Below are 13,660 nucleotides of genomic sequence, written 5' to 3'. Positions count from 1 at the left end.
GGGTTTGAAAATACAACTCAGGGTTAACACTTACAGCTATGATATTTATATTACGATTATTTTAAATTTCTCCTGAGAAAAGCCACTAGAAGAGAATTTGTTCTTTAAAGTCAAGAAAGAAAAAGCCCCAGAAATGCTTCTCAGTGGGGACAAGTGCATGGAGTACTGCATACAGGGCATAGGTTAAGGGTGTCTGTATGGCAGGACACTCCCCATGCTAGGCATGTGAGTGGCAAACTGCTTACCCCATCCGCACAGCTCTGGGCATGAGGCCATGTGTTGAGTCCAACTTGTTGATTGTTCACTGCAAGGACAGTTAGCAGACATTGCATTGGTGGCTGTCTATATTTTGCTTAGGCACTGCCTGAGTACATATACATGGTAACTGCACAATAAAATCAGGTCTGCTTCCTGATTGGTCTCTGGAGGTCTTGTTTAGAGACTCCACAGCCACACTCTCCTCTACTGTGTTCTGTGGACCTCCTCAGGGATAAGAAAGCCCATGCACTTCTCTGCAGACCCCAAGCTCTCATTACTGAGAAATCCACACAATCCTGCAGGAGGGTCCATTTTCCCTGACTGATATTGTGATAGAAGAGTCAAGTTCTGATTTCAGTTTTCCTTCTTTATCTTATTCTGTGTGTCTTAGGGTCACATTTATCTGGGCATGCTAATGGCATGAAAAATTGAATTTTGGAAAAAAATCTGAAAGTGACCAGGGAAGGATGGATTTCAAGTGTCCTGAATGTTCCTCTAAGCAAAATTGAATTTACACATTTCCATTATTAGATATTACAAAAGGTTTTTAGTGATTAAAACAGAATGGACTAATACACAAAAACATTCTTCAAAATTCTTGTGAATTATATTTACAAGCCTATAATTTGGCACCATGAATTGGAACTTACCAGCACATTTATTTGATTTTCTAAAATATTTAATGTACTTCCTTCTGATCATGGTCCCTTGTTTGACATTTACCAACTGAAAGTTATTAACCATGTGAGATTCCCTTCTATAAAATGAGGTATTGAACATAGAACCTCATTTCCCTCTAAAGATTTCAAAATGTACAATTACTCAAATCATAATTGTTCTATGAGTTATGAAGATGACCAAAGCAAGATTATCAATCAAAATATTAAAACTTATTAATTACCTGGTAATAACTATACAAATTAGTAGTGTTTAAAATCTCTACATGACATAACATATGTAAGTTATGTCCCATGAAGTTATTAAATTGAAAAATGAAGAAGTAAAACTGACATTCTCTATAAGAAAAATTGACTCATTTTAGCAGGATCTCAAAGAAGTAAACATCTTTAGAAGAGTATATCCTCGTTACACCATACAGAATATGGTCCTCTGGGCTCCAACAGTCCTAATGAGCTCAGAGGACAATGTTGTATATGGTGCAATGAGGATATTGTCTTCTAAAGATGTTTGCTTCTTTGAGAAGCAAAGAAGCTACTGGGGAAGCTCACTAGTAGACTGAATTTCCTCCTCCAATGCCCTTTTTAGAATCCACACTAACTCTGCATCTGAAGACACAGAGGTACTTTGTCACCTGAATAAGCTGAACAAAGCACAAACATTTGTAAGATTTATGGAAAGGGTGTGTTTAACTTCTGTCTCTGCAGATTTGTAATTTTAATGTCTGTAGAAAGGCACAAAATTTCCAATGGAGAACACAGAACTGTGGCTGTCCCAGTGGGACATGTCATCTCTCTTAATTTTATTGTCTTCTCTGATGGATAACAGCAATCCAAGAAATCTGGGCTTCAAACTCTTAATGTTTCCTGGACACATCTGCAAAAGGATCTTGATTGAGATCATTTTCTCATGTTGATAAGGAAACTTAAATTACTCTAATTCTGGTCCTAAAATCAAATTAGTCTAAACATGTCCCACAACTTAAAATGCCTCTACTTTGATGTGTGGGACTCTTGGCAACACCATAATTTCCCTGAAGCCCGGAAGTGTGTAATGGGCCCCTCTTTCCTAGTTTGCACATGGAGCACACATTTTTTGTGGGTAGTGTTGGTTTGGTATGTCATCCTTTCCAAAGTGACAGTCCTGTGGCTCAAGCTCTAACTGAAATATTAAAATTAAGAAAAGTAGAGGAAGAGCTATAGGTCACATGTTGTAGAAATCACAGCCAGATTGAAGCTAGGCAGAGCCGAGGCAGAGTCTGAGCTGGAGTCCACTCTAAGAAACCTACATAATCAACTCCACCTTCTCTGAGAGAAAACCATGTAAAAAGCAGGCTCAGTCTCCTGGGTAATGAATATAAATATACATAAAAGCATTAAAGTGCTATATTATTTAGAGTCAAAAGAAAGGACAGTCATTTCAAGCAGACCCACTTATGTTCCAGTTGTAGAAATCAGAAGACAGTTCTTGAACACTGCCATTATCAACATGTGAAGGGTAAGTACAAGCATGATAATGAATTAAACATTTGTTTTCTCTAGTGGTAATGGAAATTTGGACTAAATGGAAATATATAAAATGAAAACTAATATCCACAGACACATATTCCACATGGATGGGATGGGGGAGGTTGGAAAACTGAAAAAGTAGTCACAATAATTGCCAAAGCATGAGACCTCCAAAGCCACATGAGAGGGAAACATAAATCAGGAAAAGAGTGCAAGTCATTGAACAAGTATTTCAGCATATGAACAGTTAGGAAAGACACATTAAGGGTGGTGGAAAAGTATCCCCTCATGCAGCCCCCATCCTGGACCAGCCACATGAAAGTTTTGTGCCTTTAGTGAATTGGGCTCCGCCTTAGTCCCTGGCATAGCCCATTAATCACCAACGTGCCACCAGGAATTCTGTCCCTCATAAACACTCAATTCCTTGGAGGCTTCTGAATGAGCCATGGCAGAAGGTTGGCCAGTACTCTCAACTTTGTGGAGCCAAGAAGAGCTCTTTGGAGAGGTGGAGAATTGCAGACCACACCTTTGTTGTAATGTGGACTTGCTGTGTAATTAGGTGTTGTTGAGTCCAATCTCTTTGTAGCCATGATTTTTCATAGAGAAGAAAATAATTTCATCTCTAATTGTGAGGATTAGGACAAAACATACTGAACAATTGGGTTCCAACCAGTTCAAGAAGGCTCCCTGGGGACCTGGGCATGGTGGTATTTGCCTATAATCTCAGCAGGTTGGAAGGCTGAGGAAGGAGGGTCATGAGTTCAGAGCCAGCCTCAGTGAAAAAAATTTACTAAGCAGATCAGTGAAATCCTGTCTCTACATAAAATAAGAATAGGGACGTGGCTCAGGGATTGAGTGCCCCCCAGTTCAATCTTCATCATCGTATCCCCCCAAAAAAGAAGAATTTCTGAGGAGTGAGTCTCAGGCTTTGGATTTATAACAGCTTTCATGGAGGTTCTAAAGTGTAGAACTAGTATAGAATAAGTATTATGGGCCAAGCTCTGGGGTGGATGTGCATGCATTTGAATCCAGGCATTTATATATATTTATATATATTATAGATTTGATGTTGATCTACTGATGGAATGAATATTTTCTACCCAAGGCATGTATGTGCTTTAGTTAAAGTCTGAAATAGTAGACATATAATTTAATAATCTGCAGCTATATATTGAAAAATAACAGTAATCAGAAAATCATGTATGTGAAGCTAGATCATTTCATGACTCTTTAGAACAAGTAGATCTATAAGGCAAGATAGTAAGAGAAACAATAAAACCGAAACATTCATGAACTTGGATGCCATTTAAAAATCTGAGGTGAATGATGGTCCACAATCTGACTTCCATAACAAGACTCCTACAGCACAAAAATTAAAAATAAAGAATAAATAAGGGGGATATATTCAAACTAAAAAGCTGCTTCTCAGCAAAAGAAACAATAATGTGAAGAAAGAACCTACAGATTTTATACAAATCTTTACAACACGTAATTAAGAAAAAGTACTAATGTCTAGGGAATATAAAAGTACTCAAAATTAACAAAAACAACAACAAAAACCAATTAACAAATGGACTCAGTAACTGCACAGATAACTTCACAGAAGAAATATAAACCATTAACAAATATATGAAAAAACATTCCACCCTTCTAGCAATTAGTAAAATGTAAATCAAAATTACTTTAAGATTTTATCTCACTTCAGACAGAATGGAAATCATTAATAATACAGGCAAAATAAATGTTGGTGAGGTTGTAGGGGAAAAGGAACACTCACACATTGCTCATGAGATTGACTCCAAATTGGTGCAACCACCATGGAAAGCAGTATGGAGATGCCTTGAAAAACCAGAATGGAAACATCATTTGACTGAGCTATCCCTCTCTTTGGACTATACCCAAAGTACTTAAAAACAGCAAACTACAGGGAGACAGCTGCACCAATGCTTATAGCAGCACAATTCACAATAGATAAACCATAAAACAGACCTATGTTTTCTTCAACAGATGAATGGATAAATAAAATGTGATATATATATATATATATATATATATATATATATATATATATATATATACACACATATATATATATATCATTTTATATATATATAAATTTTTTATATATATAAATTATATATATATATATAAATTATATATATAAATTGTATATATATAAATTTTATATATATATAATTTCCCCCCAAAATGGAATATTACTTAGCTTTAAAGATGAATGAAACTATGCTATCTGGTGGTAAAAGGATAGAGCTGAAGAATAGCATACTATGTTAAATAAGCCATCCTCTCTCTCTCTCTCTCTCTCTCTCTCTCTCTCTCTCTCTCTCTCTCACACACACACACACACACACACACACACACAAACACAAAGGCCAAATGTTCTCTCTGATAAGTGTATGCTAATTCACAATGGGGGGTGGGGAAGAATAGTATTTAGATTAAGTAGAGAGGAGTGCAGGGAGGGGAGGGGATATGAGGATGGGGAGGATAATAGAATGAAACAGACATTACATATAATACATAATATAGAGAAATGCTAAAGCACTCAACAAGGGATGGGAAGAGAATAAAAATTCAGTGAATTAGACAAAGTTGGATTGAAGGGAAGAAAAGGGAAATAGGAATACAAATGACAGTAGAATGAATCAGACACAACATTCAATGTTTATATATAAATAAACCACCAGGGAAGGTCCACACCATGTACACCTCAAAAATGGAATGCTAACTAAAATGAGTTTTACTCCATGTATAATATGTCAAAATTTCCTCTACTATCATGCATACCTAAAAGAGTAAGAAATTTTAAAAATGACAAGGGAAAATTTGTATACCGAGAAGGTTTGTGAGTTAAAAACTCTTCAATGAATGGCAATGTCATTAAGGTGAAATAAAAGTATAAAAGAGTACCTTGAGCCCATACAAAACAACAATGGTAAATAGAGTTGCCCGAGGCAGTCTGCGCAACTAGGTATAATCACATAATTTTTGGTTTACAACTCTTTTCTATTTGTTTTACAAAGCAGCACGAGAACAATACTTACAAGTTGAGCAGAGAGGAAACATTATATAGCAGTGTCATGAATACTTTGAAGAGTGCTGTGGGCACTCAAAGAAAGCATTCTCAACTTCCTCCCCCGTGCTATAAAAAATCAAGCAGTTGAAAGATATGCTAGTTACTGCTTAGATAACACATACATGTGTTTGTGACATTCAGTTTGTGGGCAGCTACTCAACTTTGCAGGTCAGATCCAATAGATAAGGAAGACACTCTCTTCACACAAGACAGTGTTTCCTTGAGTAATACTATGAAAACAAGGGAGAAAGCAAAAGTGAAAGACACAGGCAACTGTATTGCCAGACTAGGAAAACCCAACCACTGAACCTATGTACTGGGGAGTCCCAAAGAGCTTTTCAGGGTCCTGACTGGGAAGTGCTGGGCAGAGCATCCTCTCCACAGGTGAGAGTCTGAAGTCTTGTTCTAACTTGTATTGAAAGTGAGGCCGAATAAATACAAGTTAGAACAAAGAAAACTTCATTCTAACATCTTGCATGACCTGGTGATCCCCTGAAGAACACCCAAGAACAGGTCAGATCCTAGAGGAGGGACTGATAGCCTTGAGATGACTAAATAAATTGGGATTCTAATGAGTGATCCACCCAGCCAGTTGCATTGAGAAATCTGCATTCTTTAGCTGTTTCATCAAGGACTTCAGACATTATTCAATCAAGAAAAGGGAAGATCTTTAGTATTTTCCTAAGACCTCTAGTAATGAATCTTCCCTCCTGGCCTTAGAAATACTTTAAACTCTCATATGTAAAATGAAGCCAGTTTTCTGCATAAAATAATGTGGAGATAAGCATGAAACCTAGATATTTACCCTTTGGAATAAAGAATGGTGTGAATATTATTCTCCTAGAACTTATCATTATATTTCAATATTTATTTTCCCAAATAAAGTTAAATGAAATGTTGGTGGGTGGTGTTTTGTTGACCCAAAAGGTTCACATATGAAGAGAATATTGTGTTTTTACTTTTTGAACAGGACTTGTAGGTGAGAATCTAGAGGTTTATTTCAATCAAAATTGTGTTTCTCTCTCTGTGGTGTCATGGGCTCTTGGAGCTATAAGATCTGAGGAGGGACATGGTTAGTTAATAGTACCTTATAATTACTGGGTTGCAGAGGGTTCTGCTAGACCATGACACATGCTATCTATCATATAATCCAATAAGTATAAGAAACATTATATTGTAAATTATTAAGTAGAACCAATGGGTCTACAAAATCAAAATATATAATGAAATAAAAAATGTGGGAGCATAAATGCTCCTATAGTATGTCTTTTTCTTTATACAGTCATCATTTTACATGTTTCTTGTTAAATTTTCTACTGGGTATCCAAAACTAAAGAGGTGGTCCCAAATTGTGATATTTTTCCTACACTAGAGGTGAGTATAGTCACCTCAGTGATGAACGTCATAGAATTCACGAGGAACTGCATGGTTTCTTCAGTCCAAGAGTCAGGATGGGCCTATGGACCATGTGGATTCCCCAGGAAACATTAAGACTCTTTCCCCCTTCAGCAATCCTCCTTTATTGCCTGAATACACACTACGCACATTGGTTCCTAGTCTCGTGGGTCTTTCTCCTCTCCCTGATTGGGAGCTTGTATAACTCTCCGGAGTTGTAGATCCCTTAGGGAGTGCTGGTACTCTCTAAGGTGAAATGTTAAACTCATAATTCAAACTAGGGATATCTGGGCATTATTTTAATATCCCTGGATCCTTCCTATAACTCTCTTAATTTTCCCATAATTACAAACAAGAGAGTATATAATTTACATAAATAATATTCTCCAAATAATACTTTATTAGACATATGAAATAATTAATGGAGACATTATAGCATTATTTACCCAATAGAATGCTTTACTATTGCATCGATCCAGTAGCAAAGTGAATAGTGGGAGATGTGTGACCTAATAACATCATCAAATGCATGACAAGGTTAACATTAAGAAATTCACACTTTATTTAGTAACAAATTGCATCTGTAATGAAATATAAGTAAAAACGCTCTGTAAAACTTGCATGGTGGACCATGCTTTGACCCTAGGGATGTGAGAAGCTTTGCAAGTTCAAAGTCAGGCTCCATAACTTAGTGAGGACCTATGCAACTTAGCAAACCCTATCTCTAAATAAAAAAGAAAAAAATCTGAGGATGTAGTTTACTGATTAAGTGTCCCTAACTTTAAGGGGCTCTGAAAATTTTAAATTTTAAATTTCATATAAATCTTAAGAGACTTCTGTAATAATCAAGTCTGAGTATTATTATTTCTCCAGTTGTGAAAAATGAGACTTTAGTAATTGTTGATTTATACTAAAATTATATCCTTTTAGGGATGCACAATTCTATACTTGTATTTCCTTATTTCTATAATATCAGCTAAAGATGTTAAGAAAAATTTCAGCAAATGTCCAAAGCAATTACCCATTTTCTACATTGTCCAAAGCAATTACCCATTTTCTACATTTAAATGATTTTTTTCCCTCCTAGATCCCAAATACTTCGAGGGATGGGCTATAGATATGAAACTTACTACCATCTTTATATATGTCAAGGTGTTTTTGTAAATATTTTGCTGTTATCTAAGGTACACACTTTGAACAGATGCTACTCCACATTTGCTACAGATATGACGTCAGTAATTAAAAAATGTCAGAAATTTGAATACAGTCTTGGACATATTCTTTGGGTTTCTATATGCTATAAATCCTCCAGTGTTTTAAAAATGTTGGATCAATGGCCAAAAGCTTTCAAAAATTTTTCCACATGTCCTCTCACTCGTATGAATTCTGAGGTGCTGAGTAGAATGTGAACAACTATTGGAGACTCTGTCACCGACTTTACATTTATATGATTTCTGACCTATCATATCTCTGGTGTGTAATAGTGTTGAACTACTGTGAAATAGGTTTGATTCATCCTTAAAGACGCTGATGCAATGTTTTCATTGTAAAAGTTCTCTCCAGTATAAAATGTATAATGTTTAGTAGGAGGTGATCTTCAATATTAAAAGCTTTGCCATTCTTCACATTTATAGGAGTTCTCTCGAGTATGGGTTCTCTGGTGTCGAGTAAGTGATGATTGTTGATTAAAATCTTTGCCACATTCTCTACATTTGTAGGGCTTCTCTCCAGTGTGGATTTGCTGGTGCTGAGTAAGTGATGATTTTTGATTGAAACTCTTGTCACACAATTTACATTTGTAGGGCTTCTCTGCAGTACGAATCCTGTTGTGACAATTAAGGTGTGAGATGATATTAAAAGCTTTGCCACATTCTATACAGCTGTAGGGCTTCGCTCCAGTGTGGATTCGCTGGTGCTGAGTAAGTGATGATATTTGATTAAAACACTTGCCACACTCTTTACACTTGTACAGCTTCTCTCTAGTGTGGATTCGCAGGTGATGTGTAAGTGATGATTTGTGACGGAATCTTTTGCCACACACTGTACACATGTAGGGCTTCTCTCCAGTGTGCATTCTCATGTGCCGAATAAGATCTATTTTTTGATTAAAACTTTTGCAACATTCTTTACATTTGTAGGGCTTCTCTCCAGTGTGGATTCGCTGGTGCTGAGTAAGTGATGATTTTTCAGTAAAACTCTTGCCACACACATTACATTTGTAGGGTTTCTCTCCAGTATGAATCCTGTTGTGGCAAACAAGATTTGAGTTTGTATTAAAACTCTTGCCACACACTTTACATTTGTAGGGCTTCTCTCCAGTATGAATCCTGTTGTGGCGATCAAGATTTGAGTTTCTATTAAAACTCATGCCACACACTTTACATTTGTAGGGCTTCTCTCCTGTATGAATTCTCTGGTGATTTTTAAGGCTTGGTTTTTGACTGAAACCTTTGCAAAATTTTTTACATATGTGGGGTATCATTCCAGGGTTTGTCCACTGGTGACAAATAAGATTTGAGCTTTTATTAGAATTTTTGTCACATTCTTTGCATTTGCATGGCATATCTTCTGTATGAACACTGTGATGTTGAGTAAAGTTCTTGAGTGCATTCCATTCGTCACATGGGTAGGTTTTCTCTGCAGAATAAATTTTTGGTGTTGAGTAAGGGTTGAAAAACTTTTTAAGGCTTTCCCACACTTTTTACATTTACAGGTCTCTCCTTCAGTATAAATATTCTGATACTTAACAAGTTGTAACTTTTCACTAAAAGTTTTTTCACATTCTTTAAATTTGTAGAATTTATCACTGTCATACTATCTGCTGTGTTTAAAAAATATATCAAAGCATTTGCTTGCTCAATATCTTCTATACTTATACGGCTCTCTTTCTCTATAAATTTTCTTGTATGAAGCAAGCTCTGCACTGTGGTTAAGAGCCCTTTCACATATCTTACACTTGCAGGTTTTGTCTTGGCTATGGATATTTTAATGAATACCAGTTTTTGATCACTAAAGCAAGACTTTCCTACATTTTTCATCTTGGTGAATTTCCTTTAGACAAGGACTAGGATTTCTCTATATTCATAATTTTTTATCACCAATGTAAATATACTGGTCATTACTCAGGGTAGAGACATGGCTTATTGTATTACTTATAGCATTATCTATATAGTGCACTTTCCAGAAATCTGTATCAGAATTGTCATTGAGCAATAGTGAGGAAGTAGAAACTTTTTGACAATTCTTAATATTATCCATTTGGGCACAAGGAGAAATTCAACTTTTGTTTCAGAAAAATGTACATTTTATAAAGAAACTCTCAAAAGGATCACTTTTAGAAAACTTTTCTGTGGAAATGTTTGATTGAAATTTTAAATCAGTGCTACTTTTATAATTGGCCAAGTTAAATCTGATGCATGGACTAGATTTCAAATTTTCCACATTGCCTTTCAGTTAAAAATGGCTGTGGATTTATTCTTAAAGACATATAAAACTCCTCAAAATAATTGGAATACATAGAATTTTTGTTTTAGATATTAATTTTCTCTGGTGTCTTTTGACCATAAAATTTTTATCATAAATAGGGACTACTGATTGATTTTGTCTAATATAATACAATTTTTGAACTTTACTCTCACCTATATTTTCCCATTGTTTTCTTGGTTGTAAATAGTCAAAGTCACACTTTCCATATCTTCCCTCTCTCTCTTTTATTACCTGCTCTGGTAAAGTTTGTCGAGGATGATGAGAAGTCATGGCTGTAATAAATACAAATAACAAACATGTTTACTTACTGTACTGGGCTGAATATATTTTGCAGACCTAAGAAATTACAGCAAAAAATAACATCAGCAGGGGAGTGGATTATTAAATCCAAGTCCATCATTACTGTAGAAATATATAAATCAAATAAAAATACACACAGAAAATTACTTTGAAAATTTTCCTAATCATTTTTGTGTTCACAGTATCCAAGATGAGTACATTACTATGGAGAGTAATATAGTAGAGAAAAATACATTGTGTTACAAAAAGTGTTCCCTCCTTCAGAATATATTTTCAAAATCTGCCAACTTTCTTCTGTTTCATTAAAATATAAAAATGTGAAACGTGAATATTTGGGGACTGTTCAAAAAGGGGTTTTGCATTACCAACAGAAAAAAAAACATGGCTAAATCAACTGTAAGCAAAGTTATGAATCACTCAAAAGGAATAGTCAATTATCATTTAAAAGAAGTTTACTGAACTAAACCAACATACAAAAAACAGAATAAAAATTAGTCAAGAATTGTTAATAGTAATAAGCAGAAAACGTATGTTTAAAGACTTTTTTAGAAAATATCTGAAAGAGTCAGGGATGTTTTTACATAGCAACATAGGAGGTTGAGCTAGAGCATCAAAATTTGAAGGCCAGACAAAGTAAAAAATGCAAAGTGCTAAATCGCCCTTAAATTCTCTTTCCAGTACTAATAAACACATCTCAGAAAATAGGAAAAATGAAACATCCAAGCAGCTCAGTTTTCTCCAAGTTGTAAAGACTCAAAGTAGGTTGTAATCCAAGTTTTAAAACTCAGAATACTGAGAGCAACCGAGAGAAAAAATGGGTCACCTAGAAATGTGTAACTATATAATTGTGAAATCCTTAGTCGAATCCTCACAACACAGGAAGGAATTCGAGTCTATCTATATTCAAGGGATGAAAGAATAAAATTATCAACCAAGACATTATATTCACAGCTACTACCTTTCAAAAGAGTAGGAAAATGAAGACTTTAAACATATAAAAATACACACACTATTCATCATCACTGGATCTGTTCTCCAAAATGTACTAAAGGTAATCCTTCATAATAAAATGTAAGTGCACAGCATCATAAGTCATATGAAATTTTAAACATTTCTTGGTAAAAACAATTCTATTTTAATGTAATGATGGGTCTCCAAACATGTAATTTTGCAATAGAATTTGAAAGAAGAAAGCATAAAAACAGTACTGTTACTAGGCATATATACCTGTAACAAACATATAATCTTAAAAGGACACAGAAATATATTCATTTTTTTTAATAAAGTGAAGTCAAGTTGATACTCATACAAAGTATGAGTAGAAGATTCTTCATTTTTAGATTTTTTTGTTGGCAAATGCAGGATTACAAAATTCTGATCAAAACAAAACTTGGATATCTGAATTAAGTCTAAATATTGCAACTGTAGGTAGTCTACAGGATACTAGAAATCTAAGAACACACACATACTGAAAGAAAAAGGATACAATAATGACACATACAAAAGTGATCAAACAAAACCTGGGCTGTCTAAATTATAGTACACAAGACATAGTTGAAGACAGTTATAGGACACAGAAAGCATTTTAAATTAAAAAAAAGAACTTTCAAAAGAGGCAAAAGAGAGAAAAGTACCCTTTCCCTTAGTTTCTGAATTAAGAGTAAATACATTCGCTACGTACTTCATACTTCCCAAACACAAAAAAAGCACTGAGAGGGTTGAATGAAAAGAAAGAATCACTGTCATACTAAGAGATATCGATCCCACTTACTGAAAGGGGAAATACAGTGAAGCAAAATGGTAATTGCAAAGCATAAGACTTTGAAAATATTTTGAAACTACTATAGACTTATAGAATCCCTGTTCTTAATCACAAGTGGGATATTATGCTGGTTAGATCAATTTTGTATATTAAAACAAAGGTTAATAAATATTTAAGTGAGAGTTATTTTGTAACCAACATGGAATAAATATTTGAAGTCAAAAGTGGTCGGGATTTTCAAAAATCCCTAAATATGTGTCAGTTGATTGAACACTCTTTTGCATGATGTTGTTCAAAATTGAAAGATTAAATTTAAAGATGTTTATACTACTTAAAGTTAACTAGAGGCTCCATGTAGTATTCATCAACCTCCCATTGTTAAAGAAATATTTTGCAGAGAAATCTATCCTTTAAATTGTATGAATATCCCCCAGAAAACAAATAAGACTATTTCCCTTCTAAAAAAATATACTAAAAGTTACAGCATTTAATTGTAAATGCAAACATGGAGTCAGGTAGAGGGAGTTATTAGTGAGTGTGGCAATAAGCCCTCAAATCAAAAGCAAATTAGAAATATTGCACACCAGTGTTGTTACATTGTTATTCAACAGAGCCATAATAGGGGACGCAAACCAAATATCTCTTGAAAAGAATGATAAGCCATGTTGGAATATAGAAACTATAGAACTCTGAAGTCAAAGAATTTATTCTAATTATATATTTTACAAAATATATGTTACAGTAGGTTAACTGAAATGTCACAGAAAGCATACTGCAGAATTCTACGAACATAACATCTCTAAATTAAAAAAGAAGCTTTCTGAAAAAAGAGAATAGTTTTGTGATGAGAAGACAGAAATGAGCCCTTGCATTCTAGGCATTTTTTTTTGAGATATAAACTTTGTAGAGATATATTGCAAAACAATTTGAATTACTGTTACTGAACTGTATATTTAAAATTTTGGAGACGGTAAGTTTTATTTTGTGGTTTTGATTACAATGAAAATTAAAAGAAAGAGAATTGCAACATTTCTCAAAGCTACATTTAAAATAATGTGGTCTTTATCCTATAAATAAGAACAAGCTCATCCATATACAAATGATGAGCATGCATGTAATCTCAGCTACTCGGAAGTCTGAGGCAATTGAATTGCAAATTCAAGACATCCTCAATAA

At 34.5% G+C, this 13,660-nt stretch overlaps 1 protein-coding gene across 1 annotated transcript in view; it reads right to left on the bottom strand.

Annotated features, from left to right (window-relative positions):
• Window positions 1-10,692, bottom strand: part of LOC144250617 (uncharacterized) — a 48,215-nt gene extending 37,523 nt beyond the window's left edge. Inside the window, exons 1-3 of the mRNA XM_077793521.1 lie at window positions 10,654-10,692; window positions 9,599-9,750; window positions 8,548-9,359 (exon numbers count right to left, since the gene is read on the bottom strand). Coding sequence (XP_077649647.1) covers window positions 8,548-9,359; window positions 9,599-9,750; window positions 10,654-10,692 — 1,003 coding nt within the window. The remainder of the gene's footprint in view (window positions 1-8,547; window positions 9,360-9,598; window positions 9,751-10,653) is intronic.
• Window positions 10,693-13,660: the final 2,968 nt, after the last annotated feature.

Source organism: Urocitellus parryii, chromosome 16 (genome assembly GCF_045843805.1).
Source record: "Urocitellus parryii isolate mUroPar1 chromosome 16, mUroPar1.hap1, whole genome shotgun sequence".
NCBI lineage: Eukaryota > Metazoa > Chordata > Mammalia > Rodentia > Sciuridae > Urocitellus > Urocitellus parryii.
The sequence above is the reverse complement of the archived record's forward strand: the minus strand, read 5'-3'. Positions and strand labels throughout refer to the sequence as shown.